This window comes from Cyprinodon tularosa, unplaced genomic scaffold (assembly GCF_016077235.1).
Source record: "Cyprinodon tularosa strain WSP-4 unplaced genomic scaffold, ASM1607723v1 ctg211, whole genome shotgun sequence".
Taxonomy (NCBI): domain Eukaryota; kingdom Metazoa; phylum Chordata; class Actinopteri; order Cyprinodontiformes; family Cyprinodontidae; genus Cyprinodon; species Cyprinodon tularosa.
This window is the reverse complement of record NW_024038781.1, coordinates 344,883-371,725: the sequence shown is the minus strand read 5'-3', so window position 1 is coordinate 371,725 and position 26,843 is coordinate 344,883. Positions and strand designations below refer to the sequence as shown.

The 26,843-nt window shown below is 37.1% G+C and overlaps 1 protein-coding gene across 1 annotated transcript in view; it reads right to left on the bottom strand.

Annotated features, from left to right (window-relative positions):
* Positions 1-26,843, bottom strand: part of veph1 (ventricular zone expressed PH domain-containing 1) — a 94,895-nt gene that overhangs the window by 5,631 nt on the left and 62,421 nt on the right. The window contains exons 9-12 of the mRNA XM_038285544.1: positions 18,004-18,143; positions 16,569-16,703; positions 10,333-10,450; positions 1,322-1,458 (exon numbers count right to left, since the gene is read on the bottom strand). Of these exons, the coding sequence (XP_038141472.1) occupies positions 1,322-1,458; positions 10,333-10,450; positions 16,569-16,703; positions 18,004-18,143 (530 nt within the window). The remainder of the gene's footprint in view (positions 1-1,321; positions 1,459-10,332; positions 10,451-16,568; positions 16,704-18,003; positions 18,144-26,843) is intronic.

Below are 26,843 nucleotides of genomic sequence, written 5' to 3'. Positions count from 1 at the left end.
CTAGACAACATTTGTCTCACTAATATAAACCCCTCAGAAAAGGCTGTGAAGGTCTCCAAATAGGTCTCTAAACGGTCTTACAGACAGTTGGAGAATATAATGTTAGGAATAAAAACCCTGAGAAACAGTCTAGCTTATTATGAGACAATTATTTTTATCTCAATCACTCCCTAATAGAATAAACAACCCCTCAGCACTCATAAATCAATATATGTAAAAAGAAATTAATAAGAGATTGATTTTTTCCGCACCATCGGGTTTAAATCCATTTGCAAGGCAACAATTTCAAGCTGTCATGATGATTAACTGCAAGCTGCAAATCTAATGCCTACGTTCTACCTTTTACTGTTTATCCACTTTGAATGGATTTTAGAAGATTTCACAACTGTTTTGAAATAACTGGCAAACAAAAACCTTCCCTTTTTCAGTTGGGGGGATACATTATGTCACAACAAAGCAACCACCTCCAGAACATGCTGGCATGGACAAACTGAGCTCCCAGAACAAAGGCACACAATCCTCCCAATGAGCCGCTGCTGCAAAAAAGAATCTATCAACATCTGGACTGCAGCACAACGACTATTGTTGAAAGTGGGGGGTAAAGAAAAAGAAAGAAAAAGAGTCCAGTCCTGTTCCTGCCTATGTTTTAACCGCTGCTTATGTTTTACAGATGCCCAAAAATGATTTTGAGCCAAACTTGAGTACTCTGACTGTAAACATGTGACACCCATAGGACACAAATGGTTTTAATATGAAGTGATATCGGAAAACTGCGACATGCATGTTATTAAAAATGTGAAGTAAAAATATATTCATAACATTAAATTACATTTTTTCACCAACCTTTATCACTCTACTGATTTCCATCACCTCTCCTGGTTTCAGTGCATGCTTCTGATCAGACATGGTTGGTCATTTTTATTTCCACTAAGCCCTTTAAAAGGGGATCTGTATGGGTAGATCACCTGGAACCTCCTATGGGGGATTAGTCATTTCGTCATGCACAGTGTTGTGCATTAATCTTGTATCTGTTTTCTACTTCCATAAAAGGATATTGCTCAAAGTGGAAGAAGGTGCCCTTAACTCATACCTCAAATGTTTCCCACTAAAATGTACAAAGTGGGTCAAAGTTCAGAGACTCTTCTAATGTTCCAAAGGGACAATAAGCTCTCATAAAGGTCAGATTTGTATTATTTCATGTACAATTTCATCATAACTCAAGTGAAAAATAGGGGATTCTTTCCACACTAAGGGGCCATAAAGTGGGTGCCTGTTTGATTTGTGAGGTGTCTTTCTATATTTTTTTTTACTGCCTACGTACAGATTTGTCCCGGTGGAAGAGGAGCTGGTTTCCTGCCAAGGTGAAGTATCGGGTTTTCCAGCGCTTGATAAACTTCCAGCGGACCTGCTTCTCCTTCAGCTTTCCTTCGATCAGAGGCTGGCCCTCCTGGTTCACAACTAAAGGGTCAAACAATCACAGAGGAAGACAGTTAGAGGTACAAACTGGGATAGAACATATACATAATCTTTATTGTTGTTTTTTCAATATTCTATTTCCACATTGCTTTTAAATGTTGTTAAATTAATGCATTTGCAAACAATACGCAAGATGTAAAGAAAAAAAAAGTTGTAAATTATGTAAAAAAAAGGTCAAATTAATTAACGCAACATTTTAAAATTTAGTCACTAGGTGTGCTAGACCAATAACTTCTTGAAAGCAGTAGAGTTAATATTTTGGCATCGCTCCAGTACCAAGTCAATACAGGGTCAGTATGACCAATAACAAAGACTCAAAGCATTTTAAAAACAAAAATCTTTCGTCAATAAAACGAAATTACCACATCATTACAAATATTCTTGCTTAGCAAGCTGAGTCATGTGACCGTGCAAGACAGTGATGAGAGGGGAGGAGGAGCAGCAGAGTGCTGTGACACAGACTGGGAGACTTGAATCTGCTGCAGTCAGTGCGTATTGTTTTATCCACAAGTATTTTTTTTATATCAATATCAGCGTTGATATCAATATTATCAATATTATCTATTTTAGCATCAATCAACCCACCTCTAACTGGCAGCACTGCACTGTGGTAAAATGAGTCAGTCTTCTCAGTGTTTTAGAATCAGATATCAGACCCCTTTGGACCAGTAGATTGAAAAGACAAGGATTGACTTCTAAAGACAAGGTCACGTTCAACTCTCTAAAATAAATCTTACGTCAAAAAAACAAAAAAAATCATTAAAATATCTTTGATTAGGTCAACAACTTTTAATTTAGTTAGCTCGAGTTATACTTATTCAGTGAACAACCTGACCATCTCAACTTCAGCAAATTTATAATTTTTATTTTTATGGGTAGGAGGATTATATTTATAATCAGAGCAAATAAACCTTGATATAAAATTACCGAAGGCACCCTTTAAAAACTTGCTAAACACATAAGATTAAAACTAACTGTAACGCTACTACAGCACATTGTGCAATCTAACTTATGACAAAGATCATCCTAAATAGTTTAAAGTAGTGTTGCACCGATACCGATACCAGTATCGGACGGGGCCCCGATACTGCCCTAAAATGGTGGTATCGGTATCGGCGAGTACCAACAAATAGGGCACCGATACCATTTTGAGAGCCATACGTTTCTTCAACTATTGTCACCCACTCCTGGTAGGCAATAAAAAGTTCTACTGGTTTCACTTTGTATTAGATTTTTTCCTGCTTCACAAAGGTAGGCAGCAGCTTGACAAAGCCATGATGGCAATTATTTTACATTATTATGGTATCGGTATTGGCCAATACTGCACAGCCAGGTATCAGGGCCAAAAAATGGCATCGGCGCAACACTAGTTTAAAGTATGAGTCTGTATATAATTGATTACCTAACCCCCTCTTCCTCAGTGCATATTGTGACTAAGAAAATTATTCAATGAAATAAGATCAGCCTCCTTAAATAATTGTTGACCAAGATTACAATCTGGATTATGATATTTTATTTAATGTATTTTGATTTATCTATATTTTGAAAACTTAAGGTGAAGAAGATGCTTATTTTTAAAGTTTCAAATGGCATTAGTTTAATGTGAATTGGGTTGATATAAACAAAAATATAATATAACAATATAACAAGTTATTAACAGTCTAAGATTAATTTGGCCATGTAATCCAAATATAAACCAGCATGTTCCTCATTAAAATATTTTGGTTTGAGCAAATTGTTGAATGTGTATATCCCCATTGATGTATATAATATCTGTTTGCAGCAGGATATTACGGAGTCTGTCTGGTGACATGTACAGAAAAAAGTTTACAAGATATTAAGTCGTGGCCACGTGTTGCTAATGTGTGGGTACGAGATAGATAAGTGGTTTGTGAGGGAGCTCCTTTATGGTGATGTAGCATACGTTAATGAAACATAGAGAACATAGGCTTGATTTCATTTTATTTCAACCTTGGAATGAACTATACTGATATCCTGCAATCTCATGTAATTAAACACTGAGTTGTAATAAGTAAGAGATAGTTAATACGGGTGCTGAAGGCATATGGATTGAGACGTAAAAAGAATGCGGACATTGGCCACATTATTGACTTCATCCAGAAGGAGCCGGCAGGACCCGCAAGACTGCATGGTCATTGGTGGATGCACCAAAAATATTAGATGAACAGCATCAGGGCAAAAAAGGAGGATGTGTGGCAAATCATCACACACTGGCTATAACTTATCTATGTCGTACCCACGTATTAGTAACGCATGACTTAACATCTTGTACAGTTTTTTCTGTCAATGTCACAAGACATATGATAACAACATTGAATTTTAAGTGTATTAAATATCACAATGTGTGTAAAGACAGATAACTAATCCAGTACAGTTTTATTCTGCACATTTGAATTGCTAGGGAGCCTTCTGTTATTGATTTTGTGTGATTCAGACCATCAAAGATATGTTGGCCAAGTTGGTTTGGCCAGCTCTATGTCTTTATTAGGTTAAAGCAAATAATTTGTCTTGGCCATCACTATTCTTGGATCTATGTACAATTGATTATTTTCTTGGGATGTGCTGGAAAAACAAGCCTTATCCATGGATCCCCCACCTCATAATTTGAACACCTCCTTAGGACTGAGAGTATATGACTCAGCAGGTCTTGGCTGCTTGGGGAGCAAAAACGGCACAAACACCCAATTAGGCAGGTGTTTATAATGCTACATATACCTGATTGGTGAATGTACTTCAATTTCTGACAGATATCAATGTCAGACTTTTAAATTACTCAATTTCTATAATTAAGTGTTCAGCAAATCACGTTCCTCATTATGCCCTGTACACTACATGAAGCATGATCAGGCTGAAACTCGGCCCGATCGAAAAATTCTTGCACGACTGGAGAAACGGCCCAATATCGGAAAAAAATTGTACCGTGTATGGCCGGCTTAAAGTAAACTATAGCATACACTAGCATTAAGGGGGTAACAAGGAGGACTATATATTTGTATTTGTACATTTTAGGAGGAAAATCTCATTATTGTAATATTATAATATTTGTCTACATTTGAGTATTTAGAATAGCTTAGCTGTTAGAAGCAACCCCTGTATTTACTACATAATTTTGGATTTGACAACATGTCTGGAGAATATTAGCATGTTTTCACCATCCAGTTAAAGCACTCAGCTTCTATTGCATAATCTACAATCTTCATGTATTCCTCCATAAGCATGTACACTTCATACTGATCATTAACATACATTTTAAAGACATTACAGTAATTATGATCAGAAAGACATCATAAAACAAAACAGATTTTAATAAACTGCTGTTTACAGTTGTATCATTTTGGGAACAAAATGCCAGAGTCATTATACTATAAAGGCTACAGGTTGTATTCAGCAGGATACATAAGCACACATGGTAAACCTCCTTTTTTCAGTAATTTATTGCTTTAAAGTAATGCAACTACAACCACTAAGAGTTTTTTTTAAAGGAGAACCATTAATAGTTTGTTCTTTACCACTAACTGTGCATTGCATGCCCAATAGTATAGGACTGAGCTGTGGGGAAAAACACCCACCTCCAGATTGTGCAGAGTAGCTGGCAGTGGACAATACAAAGTTGTAGGTTTCATACTTAAATTCAAATGTAATATATATTTCAACACATTTTAAATAGCAACCCTTGTATTGTATTAAGCAATGAGGAGCAAAGGAGGTGATAGGTGTATAAAATATTTTGTTATTTATCATAGTCCAGCTCTCTTTGACTGCTAATAAGGATCCCAGACACTTTTCTGATGTTTTACACAGGTGTGAAATCTGCTTTACAATACTTCCCTACATGTTTATTGTGAAATAAGAAACAAAAAGGGAATTATATCCACAAGATAAAATACATTATACACGGATAAGATAGTTTGCTAAAGGAGCATAAAGCAATAATTCATCATTTTGGACAGATAGAATTGAAACATTTGTAATATGAAGAAGTAAAGGTATATCTTTGGCTGGAATATCATCATCCACAACATCTGTTGTTCTCCAATCTCATGTAAACAAACTGGGCTGGCAATGCCTGCATGTAAGTCTATGTGAACAGCTTCCACTCAATGCTTAGGCCCTTCTTGCCCAGAGAGAGCAGCCTAGCATCGGAGCAAAATGGTAGGGAGAGAGCCCAGGAGAGCGAAAAGTTTATCTGGGGATGATCATTTGCCAAAATGACGTTTTCTTGCTATTATTTCAAAGTTATGAGCTATTTACTTTTGCGCTGGACATGTTCCTCTGAAAAGTAACACTATTTTTCTATGTATTTATCCTTTGCAAATATGCACATTGGTTGAGAAGCTGCAGCTGGAGTGGAGAAAGAGAAAGGTTTCGTTTTGGTCTACAGACAATGCTCAACAACCCACATAGTGAAGAGATGTTCACCTATTGCTCCTTTAAGAATTAAAACAAAACGCTTTTAATTTTTAAGTTTACCTACTGATTCTTACATCAAACCATTTCATGACCAGGTGAAAACAGATGCTGTAATGACTATCTTTCGTTCAACTTTAAAAAAAGAAGATAATTCAAAGGATATGCAGTTTATTTCCGTAAGAACAGGATGTGCCTTCACTCCGCTTTCTGTCACTCTCTAATGATTGCACTTTTCTATAGCAGTCTTGGCAGAGGAAATAAAAACAACAGAAGAAGAATCTGTAATCAGAGGTGATTACAGAGTTAACGATTAAATGCATACAATGTGGCAGCCTCATTTATTGGAGTTGAGCCTGATCATACCTCAATGTTGACTCTGATCCTGAGACTTATTAGAACTGATTCTGAAATGCTTTGAGACTTAGATTTTCAAAGAGAACTTGGCAACATGCGAGCAGTTTGATTCCAGGGACAGATTATTGTGTCCTAACAGAAGGCTGAACATTGATTGCGCCAAATTAACACTCAGCAAGGTAAATATACAAATCCAAACGTATGAGAGCATACATAATCCATTTAATACATATAGAGAATAATGAAAATAATAAATATTTTTGTTGAGAATTTCTCTTTTTTTATTTCCCCATTTCTATCTGTCTATATCTAAGAAGTTGTTGGAACATTTCTCTCAACCCATGCATGAAACTATTTCAATCATGGAGGGATCCTTCCCTGAATGACTGCTTGGTCCAAGGGGCATCAAGGATTTTTTTTTTTTTAAAGATCTTTCGTTTCTGCAGCTGTTAGTTATCTTTACTTCTACCAACAAACTTAATAGACTGATAAAATCTCTGCTGGTTCTTGTAAAGTTTGTTATAAACTTTCCCCTCGCTGCTAAAATCACCCAAATTTCTCCAATATACAACAAGAAAGGATTATTCTATTCTTATTCCATTCTAAAAGTCAGTCTTTATGTCTATTTTTCATGTAACAGGCTAGGATGGCAAGACATCATAAACCAAACTCTGAAATTCAGATAATAAATGGGGTAAATTCATAAAGCTGTTTAACATGCTTTATTTTTTTGTTTCTCTTGTTTTGCATCAGCTTCTGCCTTTATTTTGGCAAAGGATTCAAACACAGATGTCTAAATATATTTAGTCCAGCAAATACCAGCAGCTGGCTAAGTTATTGCAGCAGGTAGAGAAGTGATCAAGGAAAGAAAAGCCTTTTTATGTAGTAAGAGACCAGATTCTGACTGGATCCTGGCAATTCTCAAAATGTTATGGACAACATCAGAGCATATCAGATTTCTGTTGAAAGACATATCTGTTATTTTCAGCCTGAAAATAATCAGCATTGGTTTAAGACAAAAATATACCTGACTGTAAAACTATGACATGCAGTTTACAAAACAAATTTGTTGTTTTAACGTGAGACGTGTTGTCCATAATGAACACATTTCTTACATGTATTACAACCTGTTATTTTTTATTGATGGTGGCTTTATGTAAGCTTGTTACCACCCTGAGCCCAATGAGCTAAACAGCTGAGCAAAAACAGATCCTCAGTGTCCCTAAAATATGTTGCACCGAAGAAAAAAAGTTTTCCTTCAATCATTTGACTTCTGTCGTTACCCTCTGCATGTGATCCACCAGTTGAAACAATTCACTTCTTGAGTTTGTACCTTGGGTCTTAATAAAGCATTTTTGGAAACATGAGACACACCTTACTGGAACAGAGAATAAATTCTACCTTCCTTGACATCCCTGCTCGGTTTTCTGTGAAGTTGGCGACTTATCCAGTGAATTTTTCCTCAGGTTTCTTCTCCTACATGATAATTAAAACCAGGTTTGAGTAGAAAAAGTATCTTTCATTGCTTTTCTTTAAGAAATAATGCCTGATATAAATACCGGTATGTGGATAAGTCTGCTCATCACAGATACTTTTTTCCTTTGGAGCATTTTTTGGATCAGAACCTTCTTTGTGTGTATTTTGGTAATTAGTCATTCATTAAGTTGATTTATTGAAGAAGTGTTTATATTTTTAAAGAGGTATTTAGCAATCATTTTCATGGCTCATCTCCTAGGGTATTAATTTTCCAGAAACTTTCATCCAATGGTAAACTTACAAAGCTCTGAGAGACTGCTGATAAACACTGAAATTTTCTGAAACTCTAATAAACTATGAGATGTTCGGCCCACTGAAGATTCCAGCCATTTAGCTCAACCATATATCACATAATATCAATATTCACATTAAACAAGTAAAGGATCCCCTGTTTTCCATGACAGCGACCATTATCAGGACTGTCCATCAGGTACTAATGATGATATTTGATGAACTAAAGTAAAATCCCATAAACTTATGGTATCTGAATCTACAGTAAGTGTAGCTTACTTCCTATTCTCAGTTACTACACGCTAAATCAGGTTTATGCTGGGCTTTAAACATGACAACTTCAGCTGCAACATATAAAAAAGATCAACCGAACAGCCTGATATAGTTACTGCTTTCACCTCAGGCAGTCCCATCTGGTCAGTTATTCACGCCAACAAACAGCTTCCTGTTTTCTGGCGTCTTATTAGCAGCCATCAAACATCAGAGTGATGTACAGTATGATGGCTTAAAGCAACTCATTAGTGACCAAAAAGCTCTCTTTCTGAGTTATCCCTACCCTCCTCCCCTTACATAATGCTTTAACTACATCCGTCCAAATAGGCATCCTTTAACTTCTTCTTACGTGAACTTAAAACTCTTTTACAGCGTTTAACTCGTTATTTTCCATTTTGTGGGTTTTCCACAGTAAGAAAGATAAAACCAAATTATGGAACCTGTTATTTTCACATTATGTAAACCACTTTAACACAGTGTGTGCTTTATGGTGATGGTGGAAGTTTTTCATAGCCGAGAATATCAAATATCAAGGAGTTTGAGAGATGGGATGCCTCTACTTCTGATCAAAGACCTTCATTAAATGTTGATAAACACAAAACTTTTACCACATTTTGCTTAAGTATCTGTTCCCAGTAAACATGTAATTTTATTCTCAGCAAAAGTCAAATAATTTACCCACTTCCAAGGGCAAGGAATAACACTGGATTTAATTAAGGGCTGAGACTAAAGTTGCTGAAAAGACATGCGTGGAAATCTTTTTATTGGCAACTTTACAGTTATGCACTGCTTTCTCTTTGAACATCATGACTTGTTTATAACTGTACCATGCATTCGCTCAGCTTAAATCCTTAAATTATGTGTGGAACTATCTAATTTTCAGGAAATGCTTTAGTAGTAGAGAAAGAAACTGCCTGTTTTGTAAACAGACCCCTACTTGTCCACTAGTTCTCTTCAGCTACTGTTTCTGGCTACCCCTCGTATTTCGTTTTCTTCAGTTCTATAGTCTTGTCTGTTGATGCAGTTTTTTCCAGAGCTAGTTTGTCATTGTTTGGTCGAAAAAAAAATGGAAATGAAAAATGGGAGTTAACATCTCTGCACGACATTTCAATCTTAGAACGAAGGAGTACTTCCCAAAAAAGTTTTTTTAAAATCCACTGGACTTTGCTTTCAAGGGTGTACTTTCTTTTGAACATGACAAATATTTTACTTCATCATCTGACTTTATTCTGTTTTACCTTTACAATATTTATCATGCCCTTCAAAGACCCCAGATAACAACTACTAACATTGGGTGTGTAATTGATAATCGACTCATTTAAATTAGGATTTACTGTGTATGTCCTACTTTTAGTAAGACAAAGAAGAATTTCATGGAGTTGAATTTAATGATGACATCATAGTGAAAATGAAAATTACTTATACTTCACTGCAAATATGAGTATCTCTATTTAAAATATTGAACTCCTTTGAAATCCTTGCCTGACCCAAAATACTTCAAAACAGATCAAGGCCCATAATAAGGATTAGAGGGAAAAATGGTAGGGGTGGCCAATGATTGGCTAAGGGTGGCCATGGCCACCCCTGGCCCCCCATCTAGCTCCACCCGTGACTGTCTGTAGCCGCCATATTTAAGGCTAGGTAATAGAGGAGCGAAGCTGGATTCCTCTTCATCAGGACTGAGTCAGTACAACAGAAGGAGCCAACTTTCAGTGACCTAGCACATCTCTTAAACCTGGCTTTCATTCTTTGTTCAAGTTCCCATAACTACTCTGAGAAAAGATTGGTTTCCTTGCAGGAATTTTGAGCGAAAACATCCCACTAAGCTCCCCAGAGAAACGCATCAGTCTCTAAAAAACCTGTGCTTGATTTGGTGAAGACAGCGGAACGTGGAGCACAGGGTCAGAGGTGCAATTTGACAGGTTGGGGAATAAAAGAGCACTGAATGCCAACTGAGCTAATATAAAAGAGGAGGGGTCTCATTTTTTAGATGGTCATGTTCTCTGCCTGTTTGTGTGTGTTTGTGTTCACCTGTGGCCTTTTCAGGGTTGTTGCACATGAAGCAGAGCCAGCCCCCCTCCTCCTCGCTGTACCCAAACAAGTCAAAGAAACGCACCTCCTCTAGCTGAATTTGAAGGTTGTCCAGGTCCTGAAGACAAAAAAAAAGAAACAAAATGCTTATATATGTCTTTGTTTTATCTGTCCGTCCCTATTTGGACCAACCAAATCCAGACTTTAAATCTCCTTTCATCAGAAAGCCACCCACACACACAAGGTAATATCAGCTTCCTCTCTGCTGTTTGTACAACCTAAACAACCAAGGTCGAGGGGTTTTGCCTGTGGATACAGATAAAGCAGGGCCGTGTTTGACTGAAATGGTCAGCTGTGAGGTTAGACCGTAAATATTCTCCTATAGGTCAGTATGACTAAGCACTTTCTGGAAATCATAGCGATACACGTCATGAATAAAATAACTGTGAACACAGAGCACGTAAGAGAGTGAGAGCTCAAACAGGCATTTGAAGGAAAGCACGCCATATGACAAAATTTAGAAAGCATATGTGAAGTATTGCGGATTTCTGTTTTAGCTGCAATTTCAAACCTTTTTACACTTTAGACATACTTTGTGAACTGATATGGATGAACAATTATTTTAACCCACACAGAAAAAAAATAAATAAACAATCCACTACTGTTTATAAAATTGTTCAGTTGTTTAACAGCTATATTGTGAGGGTTAGAGTGTGCTCGTTGATTGCAATAAGTATCCAGGATGTCAATGTCCCAAAGCAAACGGCCAGGGCCCCTAAGGGAAAATCCTTAGTGTAGTGTGAGCAAACCTGGCCTGGTCTTGCTCTAAAATTGAAATTATATACTGAAATAAATCCAATTTGACAATGTGAATTCCTGGATTTCACTGAAGAGTACCTAGGATAAAACCTCTATGTGCTTTACAAGTGGGACAAGTGTGTATTTGCTGCTTTACACTTCACTAAGTGGTAAAAAAAATACATAACTCACTGACTAACTTTAAAAGAGAACTGTTTTTTTCCCCATACAAATTAAAGTAAACAAACAACTTTTATAATTGGTTCCAGTTTCTCAGAAAAGACTATGTTTGATCCAGAAAAACAACAACAATGTGTACTGAACACATTTAGGAATGAATTGTTTCCAAAAACAAATGAGCAAGATGGCACTCATTTACTTCCAAAACCAATAGAAAAATTAGGTAACAGCATATCTGTGAACGTTCTCAGTCATCCAGGTCAAAGTCATTCCAAAAAAATAAAATTAAAAACAATCCACTGAACTTTGTTTCCAAGTTTTCGCTTCCCATCCAGGAAGCTTTTTCAATTCAAAATGTCTATTTCAATTCAAAATGTCATGGTCACCTTGAAAAGTTCAGTTTAGGCAACTGGACATGAAGTTTTCTAGTAGACGTCTCTCCTCTCATCTAAGAGGCTGACTCATTTCTAACTAGTGGCAGGGAGCTTTGAGATTAATATAACATTGGATGTTGGAAGAATTAGGGGAAACAAACAGTGGTTCTGATCTCTCCTACTGGATTGGCCATGGAGGTCACCTGGGGGGTGCAAATGGTAGTTAGGGGGTTTTGATGGGTTGTTAACTCCCTCTGCAGAGCAGTTTCGGTCTAATGCCTCATTGAAGTGTGAGTCAGGTGAGGGCAGGTCAGAGGTGGATCTTTAGGATATTGCTCTTAAAAGTGCTTTGTAATTAGGTGAAAGGTTATGCCTGATGATAGATGTTTTTTCAAGGTTGACAAAAACCACTTCCTTAACCCCTCGCTCAAACCATTTGTCTTCATTGGCCAGAACATGGACATTGTTGTCCTCCAACGAAGGTCCTTTAGCCTTCAGCAGTAGGTGAACAGCTGAGTCCTGTCTTGAGGAGTCCTGTGTTGAGCCTTGTGCCTGTGTAGCAGTTGCTTGGTCACTCCACTGTACAGGTCTGTACACGCTTTACTGAACGGCGTAAACCACATTGTCGGTCTTGTTTTTTGGGTGTCTTATCTATGGGGTGGGTTGTAGGAGTCAAAACGGAGGTACTGGTCAGTGTATGTGGGTTTCCCTAATGGAGACCAGTTTTTCTAATCGTAGACGTCTACAGGAAACCCACACAGACTGACCAGTACCTCCCTTTGACTCACACCACCCACTGGAACACAAACTAGGCGTCATCAAAACCCTCCAACTGAGGAAAGATAGAACAGGGATGCCCTAGAATATCCCAGAAGAACTGTGGTTATCCCAGATGTGCTTTTTTAAAAACCAAGAAGAGGCCTGCTGAGAGGGAAGAAAACAGAAGGAACATCATCATTCCTTATGTTGCTTGAGTCTCTGAAAAACTCAGGAGGGTTTTCTACCAGTACCGGATCGATGTGCACTTCAAACTTGGCAACACCCTGAGACAAAATTGCATTCACCCCAAAGACAAGACACTAAGAAACAAAACAGGCAATGTGAACTTTGCCGTTCAGTGTAGTGAAGAGTGTACAGACCTTTACAGTGGAGAGACCAAGCAACCACTACACAGCCGTGTGGCTCAACACAGGAGGGCCACCTCCCCAGGACAGGACTGTTCACCTACACCTGGTGGCTAATGGACATTTAGCCTTAGTTTTTAGGACAACAGTGTCCATATTTTGGCCAAGGAAGACAGATGGTTTGAGCGAGGGATTAAGGAAGCCATCTTTGTTAACCTGGAAAAAGAACATCTCTCAACAGAGGAGGTGGTCTTAGAAATAACCTTCCACCTACTTACAAAGCACTTTTAGGAGCAATGTCCTGAAGATTCACCGCCCACCTGACTCACAATTCAATGAGACATGTCACTAAAACCATTCTGACGAGGGAGTTAATGACCCATTAGAACCATTAACATCCCAGGTGACCTCCATGACTAATCCAGTTGCAGGGATCACAGCCACTTCTGTCCTCCCTAATTCTTTGTTACACCTACAGTTCTTAATCTTAGTGCTCCTCACAACTAGTTAGAACTAAAGACGTCTCTTGGATGAAAGGCAAAAAGTCTTTTAGAAAACTTTACATCCAGTTGCCTAAACTGACATTTTTAAGCTTAAGTAAAAGCATGTAATGCATGTGGAAAGTACCCCACTATCTTGTTACAATAAACTTTATTGAGACTGTAGTAAATATGATGCTGAGGAAAAGCAAACTATGAACCAACAAACCCCTATTTTTGGTTATTTAGAAAGGAATCTACTAAAAGTTATAAAGGAACAAGAAAGGCCTTCTCAGCCAACATTAACTCTCTTTTTCATATGCCCCATTGTTCTAAATCTCTCTACATCCTCTCTTTATTTTAGTGTTTAGGCTTCAATTTCATCTAAAAAGAAGATGAAATACTGTAAGTACATTTCAAAAATGGCCACTGATTCAGCAAAAATAAACATTGAAACATGTATGCAGAGTATTCCTATGTTTATTTTTTGGGTACGTTTGGGTGGTGCATAAATCTTGAAGTATTTAGGTAAGAAACAAGCTCAGTTTACGAGATCGCATAAGTTTATCTAAGACTGCTGCAGAAAACAGAAATTAGAAACAGGCTTTATTCCTGACTCTTTTATATTTAAATTTCAAAAAATGCAAGTCATGGAGTCAGGATATTAAAACGTTTTTTCAAAGGGCATGGAGGGGGTGGGGGCATTTTTATCTAATCAGCTTCAGCTCTGTCTTTATCTCTTTGTAAACCACTTTCCACCCACCCTCTTCTCCACCAAAGACAAACAAACCAAGGAAAGAAAGTTGACATGATACTCTCCCTTCCCTGTCTCTTTTTATCTTTTCCTGGTTCAAATTTCTGTATATTACTACTTGTAAGAATCTTATTAACTTATTCTTGTCCTTCAAATGTCCCTTCGTTTTTTGTGTTGATATGGAAGAAAAACATCTACGGCAGTTTAACTCACTGTTTGTTCCCCCATCATGTCCTCCTTTTCGTGTGATCAGTCTTCTCTAATCCATCACTAACTCTCTTTCATGTTGTCTTTACCTCCCTCCACCCTTCTCATTTTCTCTTCTACCAGGTTTTTGTTTTTTCTGGGCCATAAAACTGTTTAGAGTCAGTTGTCAGAAGCCAAACATAAGTCTCCTCCTAAATCACAGAAGGCCCTAAAAGCTTTGCAACATCCACTTAAATCTCTCTGCTGATAAAAATGTAATTGCTAACCTTTTCTGACTTATATGTGTCCAACATATGGTTCTGATTTACTCCCAGGTCTGGAGAAACCGTGGGCCTGATGGGAAGAAAGATGAGTAAAAGAGGAAACGTGGTGCATATGGATTGAGAGAAATGACGTGTCCTTAATTCATGACCTTTAACTTTGTGCTCCCAGAAAAGTTTTTATATCAAAGTGATTTTATGTTAAAAAAAAATTAAATCCCTTTATTGTCACACAATGGGGAAATTCACCCTCTGCATTTAACCCTTCCCCTTCAGGAGCAGTGGGCTGCCATTGTGTGGAGTTAAGGGTCTTGCTCAGGAACCCAGAGTGGAGGCTGTGGGGATCGAACCGGGTAATTGTAACCCTCTCAGAACACAACCGCACTGCTCTAACCACTAAGCCAAGACACCCCCATTTAAAGACATAAACAGGCATTAAAACAGGAAATTCGTTCTGTACTTTGCAGCTAATGATTTTCAGCAAAACTGGTATCCTATCATTTCTAAACAATTTTTGATGTTTGGGTTCATCGTCCTCTTAAAACACCCAATTGTTTCTACCTTGCCTACTAGCAGCAAAAGAGACTGTGAACACCATTCAAGCACCTGATAATTCAGTATTTGCTTTGAACAATAAAACCTTTGTTCTGAAGGTTCTTGGCTTGGCACTATTAGTTCAGTGTCATTCAATATAGACTGTGTCAATGGTGCTCCAGAGGCCTATTTTTTATTTATTTTATTTTACCTTTATTTTACCAGGAAGTCCCTTGCGATAAAATCACTTTTTCAAGGGAGACCTGGCCAAGAGGCAGCAGTACAATAAGACATATAAAAACACTATTATTAGAGGTCTATGATTGATTTGAGCTGTGGTCATTGCTAAGACAGATTTTTTTTTCTAAAACATCCTCGTTTCAGTGCAGTGGATGATTTAGGTCCCACAGTTTGGTGTTCTAAAAGGCCAGTGATCTTAGACACACACATCAAAGCTTGTATCGGAAATAAAGTCTTTATCTAACCATTTTTGTGCAGTTTTTTTGTATATATTTTTTGCTTTAATATAAAAAAGGACACAATTTGAACAGAAAAAGGAATAAAAAGTGGGCCATCAAAGCTGCTTTCCCACTGAAAACCGGGTTGAACCGCTAACAATTGCCTTTTGGCTCTTTTCCCATTTGACCCCCTGCTGGAAAGCTCTGTGGCCACTTTCCCCTACCACTGTGTGTCTGATGAAGCTGGGTAAGCGTTAAAGATGTTGAAACTGTGACAGTAATCAGGGAAGTAAATAATGGAGAGCAACATGGACGAGAGCCAGGGTGTAGTCAGTATTTTTTATTACTTATCTGTCCCAATCTCTCTCACCAAGGCTGTGCCATGTTTATCGAATGTAAGCAGAGTTGTTTCTCCTTGTTAGATCAGATGTGACTGACGCGGTGTGTTGACGTGCCTGAGTTGCGTTCAATGGTGTCACGTAATAAATATCTTCAAACTTGAAAACACAGTCCAGTGGATTGTTTTTTAACTTTTTTTGGAATAAATTGACAATGCTAATGATTAGCCTTATTGAGCAATAATGTTTGAACTAGGGAAAGCTCTGCACATGTGTGGGTACGTTTAAGCCCCGTCTGTCACCCATAGTCAGAGGGGCAAAGGTTAGCTGTTGTTTCTTTGTGGGCCTAATCAGTTTCTAATGATTTCCAAGGTTGCAATATTAAAAAGTCTGAAAAAGTACCACCCAATTTAACTAGATAATAAAGGCATGCTAAAACTGACATAACCGTTTTCTCTCTGCAGCTCAACGTTGAGCTTGCACAAACATAAACAGATGTGACAAAGATGACTCAGAGTGAGGAGAGGACTTGTATAAAGAAATATCCATTTAGTGGAGTCCATATCTAAACACGGTGGACACTGACACTACCTGATGATGACTTCATTGTTACTGCTGGGGAAAGAGCTCACACAAACGTTAAGCCATTCATTTCAAACAGAACCTTAGCCTAACCATCATTTAACCAATACATACCTACCCTAAACTCAATTCAACTGTTTAGTTTTACCTTTCTTTGGGGGGTGGTTTGCTGCCTCATTGCCATGGAAAAGCTGTGGGATCCTTTAAGCTGCGTCTTCTCCCAAAGAGAGGATAATCTTTGGACACTTTTGTCTCTGGTGGACAGAGGGACACTGGACTTACTCTGGTAAAATGGGACACAAAATAAAAACATGAAGAAAAACCTACAGTGGATATAAAAATTAATCGCTTCCATGTTATAATGACAAGTTTCTGTAATGGAAAAAAAGGGCCCAAAATGAATAATTTCCGCACTTTTAATGTTGCATGAATCAAGTATAAACATAGAGCTAGTAAATAAAACAAGTTGCAATAACCCAGCTGCACACTTTTGTTGAAGAACCTTCAACTAAGCATTATGACTTCTGTTGAGGCTCATCTTTCAAATTAAAAGTACCTTTTGAAAATAATCTTTAAGCTTTTAATAAACAGCCTTTTAATTAATACTACAATTCTCTATCAGTAAGATGTTTATTGGTCAGTTGTGCTACTTTAAAATAAATGTTTAATAGTCGCTGAAATATAAAAACTTTTTCTAATTTAATAAAAACTATCTGTACATTCATCGTGAATAATAGATAATGCAGTTGATCTGAAGAAGCAAAGTGTGATTCTAAAATGTAGTTTAAAGGGTGAGAAGACTTCTCCAACAGAGAGTTGCAGCATTTTTATCCACAGTATTATTCTATAATGCAATTTTCTTATTATTGATTTTATATATAAAGTATAGGTCATATTAATGAATGGAAATGTCATCGACATATTTATTAAATGAGTTTAGTCATCATGAGATAAAGATTTCTGAATTAATTAGGCAAAATAACATCTCCAACATTTCTATATTAAGTTACCTCTATTTTAAAGGGGGAGTTAGGGATGCTAATAGTTGTGGCAAAAGTGTCTGTTAAAAAAAAACAAAACAACAACTACCCTTTTCTTCCCCTCAAGAGTGAATAACGTTTGCTCAAATAGTTTAATAGTCTTTATCTCTCTGGAGCAGGTACAGGGTTGTGCATGTGTATTTTTTTTTTTTTAGGTGGAGGGGGCAGGTCTTTGCAAAAATCCGCAAAAATCATCCGCTATATCTTTAATACATAGATATTTAACCAAATTAGAATTAGATATTCTATAGTTTGCACTCATATTCTAATCAGGAGTGCAGACATTAAAGTTCCTGAAAGTGAGTATTCATTTAAATGACTCTTCTAGTGGTGACTTTAATGATTATTAAGTTTGATCCTCCTTGAGCTTGTTGTTTCTAAAGTATGTGGTGGAAGCCCATTTACTTTACATTAACACATTTCCATAGTCTGTCTTTTAAAGGTCATGCTGGTTCAATTAATCTTTATCATAAAAGCTACATTTTCTGCTTTAATAAAGGACAAAATGAAATGAATAAATGTATGTTTGTGTCTTTGGAGCACCTGTAGATGGAGCAGCATGATGTGAATCCAAAGGTGAGGCTGCTGGCTCGTCAGGTGGAAACTGGATTTGGCATACAGGCAGTAATAGCCCTTCAGGGGGCAGGAGAAGGACAGTTTGGCCACACAACCTAGTTTTGAATCTGTTACAGAAAGACACAGACTGTCAACAATAACATAATACAAACACAGCATATTCATCTCTAGTTTGGCCTAAAACATGTTTATTCTCTTTTTATTTAAACACCTTTGTCTTTTTTCACCTCTTTGACATTTGAACATAAGCTAAAACGGAAATTATACCCTACAGCTACTTTGCAACTCAATCATCATAAAAGGCATTTTTTTAGCCATTGCTTCCTTAAACATTCATGCAAAAAGCAAATATTTTTTCATTGCAGTGAAATCATGTGTACTCATCATGTGTGTAGAAAACAACAAAGAAAAATAAATGGATTCTCAGTTAGTAAAAACCTTCTAAAAGTTCATTTTAGGTAAACAGCTGATCTCATTTCCTTCTATTAATGCTATTGAAAGATGTCAAACTAACCTTGTTATGGTGACATAGAAAACAGGCTGTCAGCACTTGCAGTGAATTTTATCCAATCGTTTTCACCTTTTATCCATTGAACCAAAACACAAAGACAACAAAATTGCTCCCTAGCACTCTGCTCTAGAGTGGTTTGTCTACAAATCCTAGCATTACACCATTGTAACCTAATTATGAAAAGCCACTGCAGAGAAAAAACCGGAGGTGGACATAAAACAACAGCGTTCCACCCAACAAGCAGGTCAACACGAAGCAGTCTTTAGCTGTAACATCACTGTAAAGCACGTGCGCTCGCTGTAGGTTCTAGGTCTCCTCCCTTTCCTTGTTTACATTCAATATGTGATATAAGAGTGTGGTCAGCAGCTCGGAAAAAAGGTCAGCCAACAGTCTGACGTCTTCTTTTAGTTGTGACCATTGAGAGATGTGCTGGGTTGATTTTTATGAAGAGCTTTGATACTACAAATGCATCCACAGCTAGGAGAGTAGATAATGTGTTCAAAGTGTTTGTTTATATACATATTTACAGATGTAACCAATTAACAGACCATTAACAGTGATGTGTCATGTAGAGCCATGACACATCACTGTGACCTGTATTCTCAGGTGGGATGGCCTTCCCTCTCTATGAGAAGGCAGTCTCATTGGTATACTTTTATTTACAAGGCCCTGCTTGGATTACTGCCCTCTTACATTTGTACCTTACTTACACAGAAAAACATGGCTTCTTATGCCCTGAGATCCAACGGTCAGCTGTTGCTCTCTGTTCCTTTTGCCCACACAGAACTAGGGAAGAAAGCTTTTAGCTACGCAGCTCCTTGTGCGTGGATTTTTATTTTTTTTTTTACAAAGAAACTGGAAGTTGATTGAGTTTTTATCTTTAAAGCTACAGTGTGTAATTTTCAGCGACATCTAACGTCCAGACTGCAGACCGCAGCAACGTGAACATCTCCCCCCACCGCTTCTCCCCCCCAACAGTACGGCGAGCGTTACGGGACAAAATGTCTTCCACGACGTCCGCATCACCTACCTTCTTAAGTGATGAGGTTTGTTTACATGGATAATTTTACAGATAGTATATACTGCCATCTATTGTTCAGTACCGTCTCAGTTCATCTCTCTCAACTTGCCGTAGTTACTTTCGAGCGTAATGGGCGATCTCGCAATCGCTAGTTTGTTGGCTCTGCGATGCCGTAGTGCAAAGATGTCTGCCTCCATGGCTGCGAGACCCGCTCCTATGTAATTATAAATAACGAATTCTAAGGCAACGCAAATATTAAGGTTAAGAGGCTGAGCTCGTAGATGATGATAAATAACATAGTTATGTATAATATATTAAATTTCTGACTGTATATCCCTGTAATTATTACACACTGTAGCTTTAAATGCTTTTAAGTTGAAGGTGAAAGAATTTGAAGCAGCCTCAATTATCTGTAATTCTTTTACTGTTGATATGTTTTTTTTTTAAGTACCTGTCATTTAATTGAATGTATCTCTGTTTATTGTGTAACTTTTTTGCTGCCTTTTGGCCAGAACTCCCTTGAATCTCAATGGGATTTTTTCCTGGTTAAATAAAGGTAAAAAAAATAAACAAAAAAAAGAGATGGATAGAGTACACAAAAAAGTGTTCTCAAGAAAGAGTAGTACAATTCATTATAGTTTAACTCAAGTATAAGAAATAATATTGATCTATTAAATTACTAAAGTCAGAGCAAAGAGGGATTCGGGGAAAGGCTATTCAAATACTGAGTAACTAAAATCTCGTACTCGTCGTCTCCCGCTTTATCCGGAACCGGGTCGCGGGGGCAGCAGACTGAGCAGAGACTCCCAGACTTCCCTCTCCGCAGACACCTCCTCCAGCTCTGCTGGGGGAAGCCCTAGGCGCTCCCAGGCCAGCCGAGAGACGTAGTCTCTCCAGCGTGTCCTGGGCCGTCCCCTGGGCCTCCTCCCAGTGGGACGTGCCTGGAACACCTCCCGAGGGAGGCGTCCAGGGGGCATCCGAAGAAGATGTAACTAAAATCTAAAAATGTTAAAATTTTGAAAATGAGATACAAAAAAAAAATAACTTCCAGTAATTAATAATTTCAGGTTCAAGAAACAAAAATATTTTTCATTTCGTAATTTTACGAATTTATTTTTGTGTTACGACTTTATTGTCTTAATTTTATGACTATTCTCGTTACGACTTTATTCTCGTAATTTTACGACAAAAAATCTCTAGCTTGGTCCTAATACTCTGTCGTATCACACTCGTCGTATCATCAGGGTTTTCCCAAATAGTCTACAAATTCAAATTTAGTGTTTTTAAAAATCCGAAAAACCTGAACGACAAACACATGGTGTTCCTTAAAGTATGAATGTTTGAATGATTTCACATGAGGTTTGGGACTCTTTATCTGCATGTGACTTTTCATAAAAATTATACTTTGAAAGGCTGAGGGGAAACCCCCACACCAAAAATTACTTAAAAAGAAGGTTGACAAACTTGCGTATTTTAAACATGACAACCAAAGTTTAATATCAGTGAATCAAATGAATTGGAAAAATTTAAACAGAGGTAATCAGACATGAATAACAACAGAATATCTGATCCCTAAATATCCGAAAGATGAGTGACAATATGTGAGAACGGTTTAGATTTTTTGGAAGCAAAATCGTTTCTCATTTCATTGCTTTATTCATTTGAACCTCTTGAACTCTGTATTTCTGTTCTGTGAGCAGTTTTGGCTCAAGAGTCTCCATGCTCCCTTTAAACTGCTCCCATATATTCATGTGTTTTCATACTTTGCATGCATTACCTTCATCTGTTTTAGCTTAGTGTCATGGGCAATGCTCACGGCAATCACTTCTTTCTTGGTGGATGTTTTTCTACATGTACTGATTCACTTTAACATCAGCACCAAGTGTCTCAGCTCATCTGATTTTATTCACCAAATTTAAAGCTTTGGTTATCACCCCTGTTTGATTGGGCATCTGCTGACAGATTGTCTTTGGTCTTGTTGAAAATGATATCATCATGCATACTGGCTACAATAAAGGCAAACTGAAACCCGATCAGTCGTTCCACCTTAGCAGGGGATCTGGGAAGCAAACGGCCATGTCCTTTAAGGTATGGATATAAATCTTGCCCCTCAAAGACTATTTCATTAAAACATATTTTTTCTTAGATTTTTTTTCTTTGCTGTTTAAAAGTATAGCACAAGAAAACCGACCGCTTTTTAATGAAGTTTTACCCATAAATGCTGGAAATAACCATAAACTAAGATTTAAACCACATGCATGAAGGTATCATTTACTGGGAACCTGTAGAGTTTGACTTCATTATTAAAGCAACAGTAAATAAAGCATTCATAACAGAAACATTAAAGGGTGGGGGATTGCAGTTTAAAGTATAAATGACTGAAATGAAATGTTTTTACTATATTATCTTTAATTTACAACATCAATGATCATTGCAATAAAGTTAACTCAATCAAAAATGATGCATTGGAGCTACCTAGTAGCAGTTATGTAGTTATAAAAATGATTATCTTTTAAAAGCTCATAGCAGATACAGTGTTTCATATACTACAGTCCTAAAGTTTTAAAAGGCATGCAAATTAACACAAGACATAATATTACCCTTTAGGTCTAAAACGTTTCTTATTTATCTGTTTCTAATTAGGCCCATGAGTTTTATTTACAGCCTTCACCTAAATGGTCCATCGAACCTTGAGAGAGATTTATTATATCTAATAACATTGTTTACATTGGAGCATGTAGACGTTTATGTTGTTTTTTTGTGAGGGGGTCCTCAGCTTACAATATATGGTCTGTTTTTAAAAATCTGGGTGGGGGGGTTCTTTCTCAGTGGTTTAAAGGAGATGACGTCCACTTTATAAGTCACTTCAAGATTTAGAAGTACAGTGGGTAGGCTATTGAACCCAACAGTTTCCCTTATGTTTATAATTATAGAGGAAGACAAGTAGATAATAATTAATTAACTGCTGTTTGAAGGGTTGTATTAATGAGAAGGGTTGGCAAGTAATAATAAAATAACGATAGACCTTCATAAAGTTTAGACAAGTTCAATAGTTTATCGTTACTCTCTTCTTAGAATAGAATAGCTAAAGTTAAACAAATGTCACATTTTAAAATATTTGATTCTATTTTAATAAATTTCTAGTTTCAGATCTTGATTGAAATGGGATTGTCATCTCTATGCTGATATTACACTGATTAAAGTAGGCTAACCACCAAAGAACAGTTCCATGAATTCTAAAAGTTGCAGTGCTGTATTCACTTTGCCTACAGCTCTTGTGTCCAAATGTGTTTTAAATACTTGAGGCCAAAAGTCTTAAATTATTTTATTTGATTGAATTTCAAAACCAATTTTTTCTTTAATTTTTACTTTCTCTACAATACACTATTAATACAATATTTTAATAAAAATAGCAAATTACACTGCTCAAGAAATAAAGGGAACACTTAAACAGCATAATACAATTTAAATTGAATCAAACTTCTGTGAAATCAAACTGTTCACTTATGAACCTACAATCACCAATAACTTTTACATGCAGTTGCGCAAATGGGATAGATAACGTGAAAATTACTGACAATTAGCAAGAAAAACGCCATAAAGGAGCGGTTCTGTAGCTGGGGACCACAGACCACTTCTCAGTAACCATGCTTTCTGACTGATGTTTGGTCCCTTTTAAATGTTGGTGGTATTTCATACTTTTGGTAACATGAGACGGACTCTACAACCCACACAAGTGTCTCAGGTAGTGCAGCAATGCGGGCTGTGGAAAGGTTTGCTGTGTCTGTTAGCCAACTTTGCAGAGCATGTAGGCACTTCCAGGAGACAGGCCAGTACACCAGAAGGAGGCCGTGGGAGGGAAACAACCCAGCAGCAGAATCGCCACCTCTGCCTTTGTGCAAGGAGGAACAAGAGGAGCATTGTCAGAGCCCTTCAAAATGACCTCCAGTAGGCCACAAATGTGCTTTTTTCTCCACAAACAGCTCCATGAGGATGGTATGAGGACTCAACGTCCACAGATGGGGGTTGTGCTAACAGCCCAACATCATGCAGGGTCCTTGGCATATGTTGGAGAACATCAGGATTTCCAAATTCAGCACTGGCAACCTACTGTATGCTCTTCATAAATGAAAGCAGTTTCAGACTGAGCCCATGTGACAGTTGTGACAGAGTCTGGATACAACATGAGTGAAAACATAATAGTTTTGGGTGGCATTTTTTTGGAGGATCACACAGCCCTCCATATCCTCGTCAGAGGTAGCATGACTGCCAATAAGTACAGAAAAGAGCTCCACAGCCCCTCGTGAGACTATATGTTGGTGCGTTTGGCCCTGGGCTCCTCCTACTACAGGACAATACTAGACCTCATTCATTCAGATCTAGGCTATGTTATTTGAGTGTTCCCTTTATTTTTTTTCCACCAGTGCAGTCCATTTTCTGTATAAAAAGTACAGCAACAAGGACATTGTACAGTTTTGCTTTATTTTGCCAACTTTAAAATGGGTCTTCCAAGTCTGTTCTCTAATAAAAGTAAGTGTATGTTTGTTGTTTTATTTGCAGTTGAATAAACATAAAAGTGAAAACATGACTAATAAAAGGGGAAAATAATACTTTTTTTTCAACTAACTTTTCTTTTATTTAAATGAGGGCAAAAACTTGGTACAGGAGGGAGGTAGCTTGTGTTCAGCCAATTCTTTCTTTATTGCAATATTGCTTCCAAGCAAGACATTTCCGATTATTGTAAAGTCTTTTTATCTCACTTTGGCAAAAAAACGTGTGTGGTTTTTAAATAATCTGTTTTGGGCCTGCAGTTTAACCTAAAACCAGAATCTAGCATATCTACTTTATATAGATGTATCCTTTTTTCTTCTGTAGATAAATGATACCCTACATTTCTGTTAGCTTTTATGTGCAGATGTTTCAAATCAATGGGGTTCTTTCAAAAATCTATGAATGTCGTATATTAAACAGTAAACGTGAGACATACTAAAGAAAGGAGCTTTAGGTAAGGCCAAACTGCAGGAGGTAGAGCATGAAGGTTCATATGATGTACCATCATATGAACCTCACCTCTACCTGCCATGGTCATACACATAAATGAAAACAGATGTAAAGACACAATACACAATGGAAATTTCTCAACAGAGAGGATATGTGGAGGTTTAAGAAATACAACAGATATTTGAGGAATGCAATGGAAAAGCAGGGACAGCTTATTATACTCGTATGATGCTTGGATAGTATTTGAATCATTAATCCAGACATGTAATATTTAACATCAAAGTTTAAACACATGAGAAATAAATCTCTGTCTTTTTGGGGTGTAAAGTGCAACAACTCCACTCAATATTGGCCGCTGCACTAAGAAAAAGTGGCCAGGATTTAGAGGAAAAATGAAGGTGTATCCATAACACGCCATTAATCACAGCCTGTCACCACATCTGTCATCTCATTTATATATTCTGCTGGTTACATAAATTCTCCACTCTCCCCATTCTGTAAAATCTTTATATTTGCCAAAGTAGTAGAATTAACTTAATTAATTCTAGATAATATGAAAAAAAAAAAAAAACTTTACACTTCTTAGCTTCTTTTCATATTTAGTGACTGAATTGAATGTCACGTTTTATTATAAAGGAGATAAAATATGACAGAAAAATAAAAGAAGACATGTTTTATTCTAAAACTTAAATACAAACTAAACTAAATTGAGCACCACCAGCTGTTAGCAGTTATCCTAGTTTAAAGTAGGGTTAATATTCTGGATGTGTTCTGTGAGGATCCAATATGCAAGTTACTATGTTTTCACATTAAACCTTTGGAATGCTTTTAACTTTGCCAGAATCTGGTTTCTAGAGTAGATCTTTCACAGTCTCAAACCCCACAACAGACCAGGGACGTGCGGCATGGCATGGGTACAACAACTGCCAGTCTAGGGAGGACTTATCTGAATGTATAGAGGTTCATGTGCAGTTTGAATGTATACCAGGTTCCAGCATACTGTACCATAAGCAGGAATAGAGACTGTGATGTAAGAGCAGCACATTTAAACAGAAGAGGAAGAAAAACAAACAAAGAATATATCTTGGTTGATTGAGTCAACCAACAAGAACTATACATTTTTTTAATTTTGCAAAATGATGACGAAACAAGGATATGGCAGCTTGGTGCAACAATGTCGTAAAAAGTGTTAGTTTTGAACAAGGCTTGCAAAAAAATAAAATAAAATAAAACAAAAAAAAGTATAATCTGCCTTTGATTCTGACCAACTTCCCTCTTCATGCTTTTTCTGCCTCCATCAACTTAAAACTGTAGCACCACTACCTACAAAACAAGGCCTTGTAACTTCATCTTTGGCTCAAAAATATCTCTTTGCGAAAGCAAACCGGGTCAACTGAACCTGTGAATGTTCTCCATTTTAACAATCTCTGGCCCAAACCAGCAATGTGATCACGCCCTAAGAGAATTTTAATAAAAATATAGCATCGAGTTAAACAATTGGCAGATCAGGAAACAAGTTTTTGGGAAGTGTAAGCAGGGTAAGGTTATAAAACAGTATTCTTAGGTTTAAATGTCTAAAATGATCATTTTCCATTTGTGCCATCTATTTCTCTTGGCTAGGGTCACTTTAGTATGGTGGCCCAGAAGTGTCAACATTAATACAAAAGCCACAACACAAATACAAAAGCTGCAACACAATTACAAAAGCCGCAACAGAAATATAAAAGCTACAATGGCAATATAAAAACCAGAACAGAATAGCCGCAATAGAAATACAGGTGCTGGTCATAAAATTAGAATATCATGAAAAAGTTTATTGATTTCAGTAATTCCATTTAAAAAGTGAAACTTGTATATTATATTCATACATTACATACAAACTCATATATTTCAGATGTTTATTTTGTTTAATTTTGATGATTACAAATGACAACAAATGAAAATCTCAAATTCATCATATCAGAAAATTAGAATATTACTGAAGACCAATAAAAACAAAGGATTTATAGAAATGTTGGCCAACTGAAAAGTATGAACATGAAAAGTATGAGCATGTACAGCACTCAGTATTTAGTTGGGCCTCCTTTGGCCTGTATTACTGCAGCAATGCGGCGTGGCATGGAGTCGATCAGTCTGTGGCACTGCTCAGGTGTTATGATAGCCCAGGTTGCTCTAATAGTGGCTTTTAGCTCTTCTGAATTGTTGGGTCTGGTGTATTGCATCTTCTTCTTCACAATACCCCATAGATTTTCTATGGGGTTAAGGTCAGGAGAG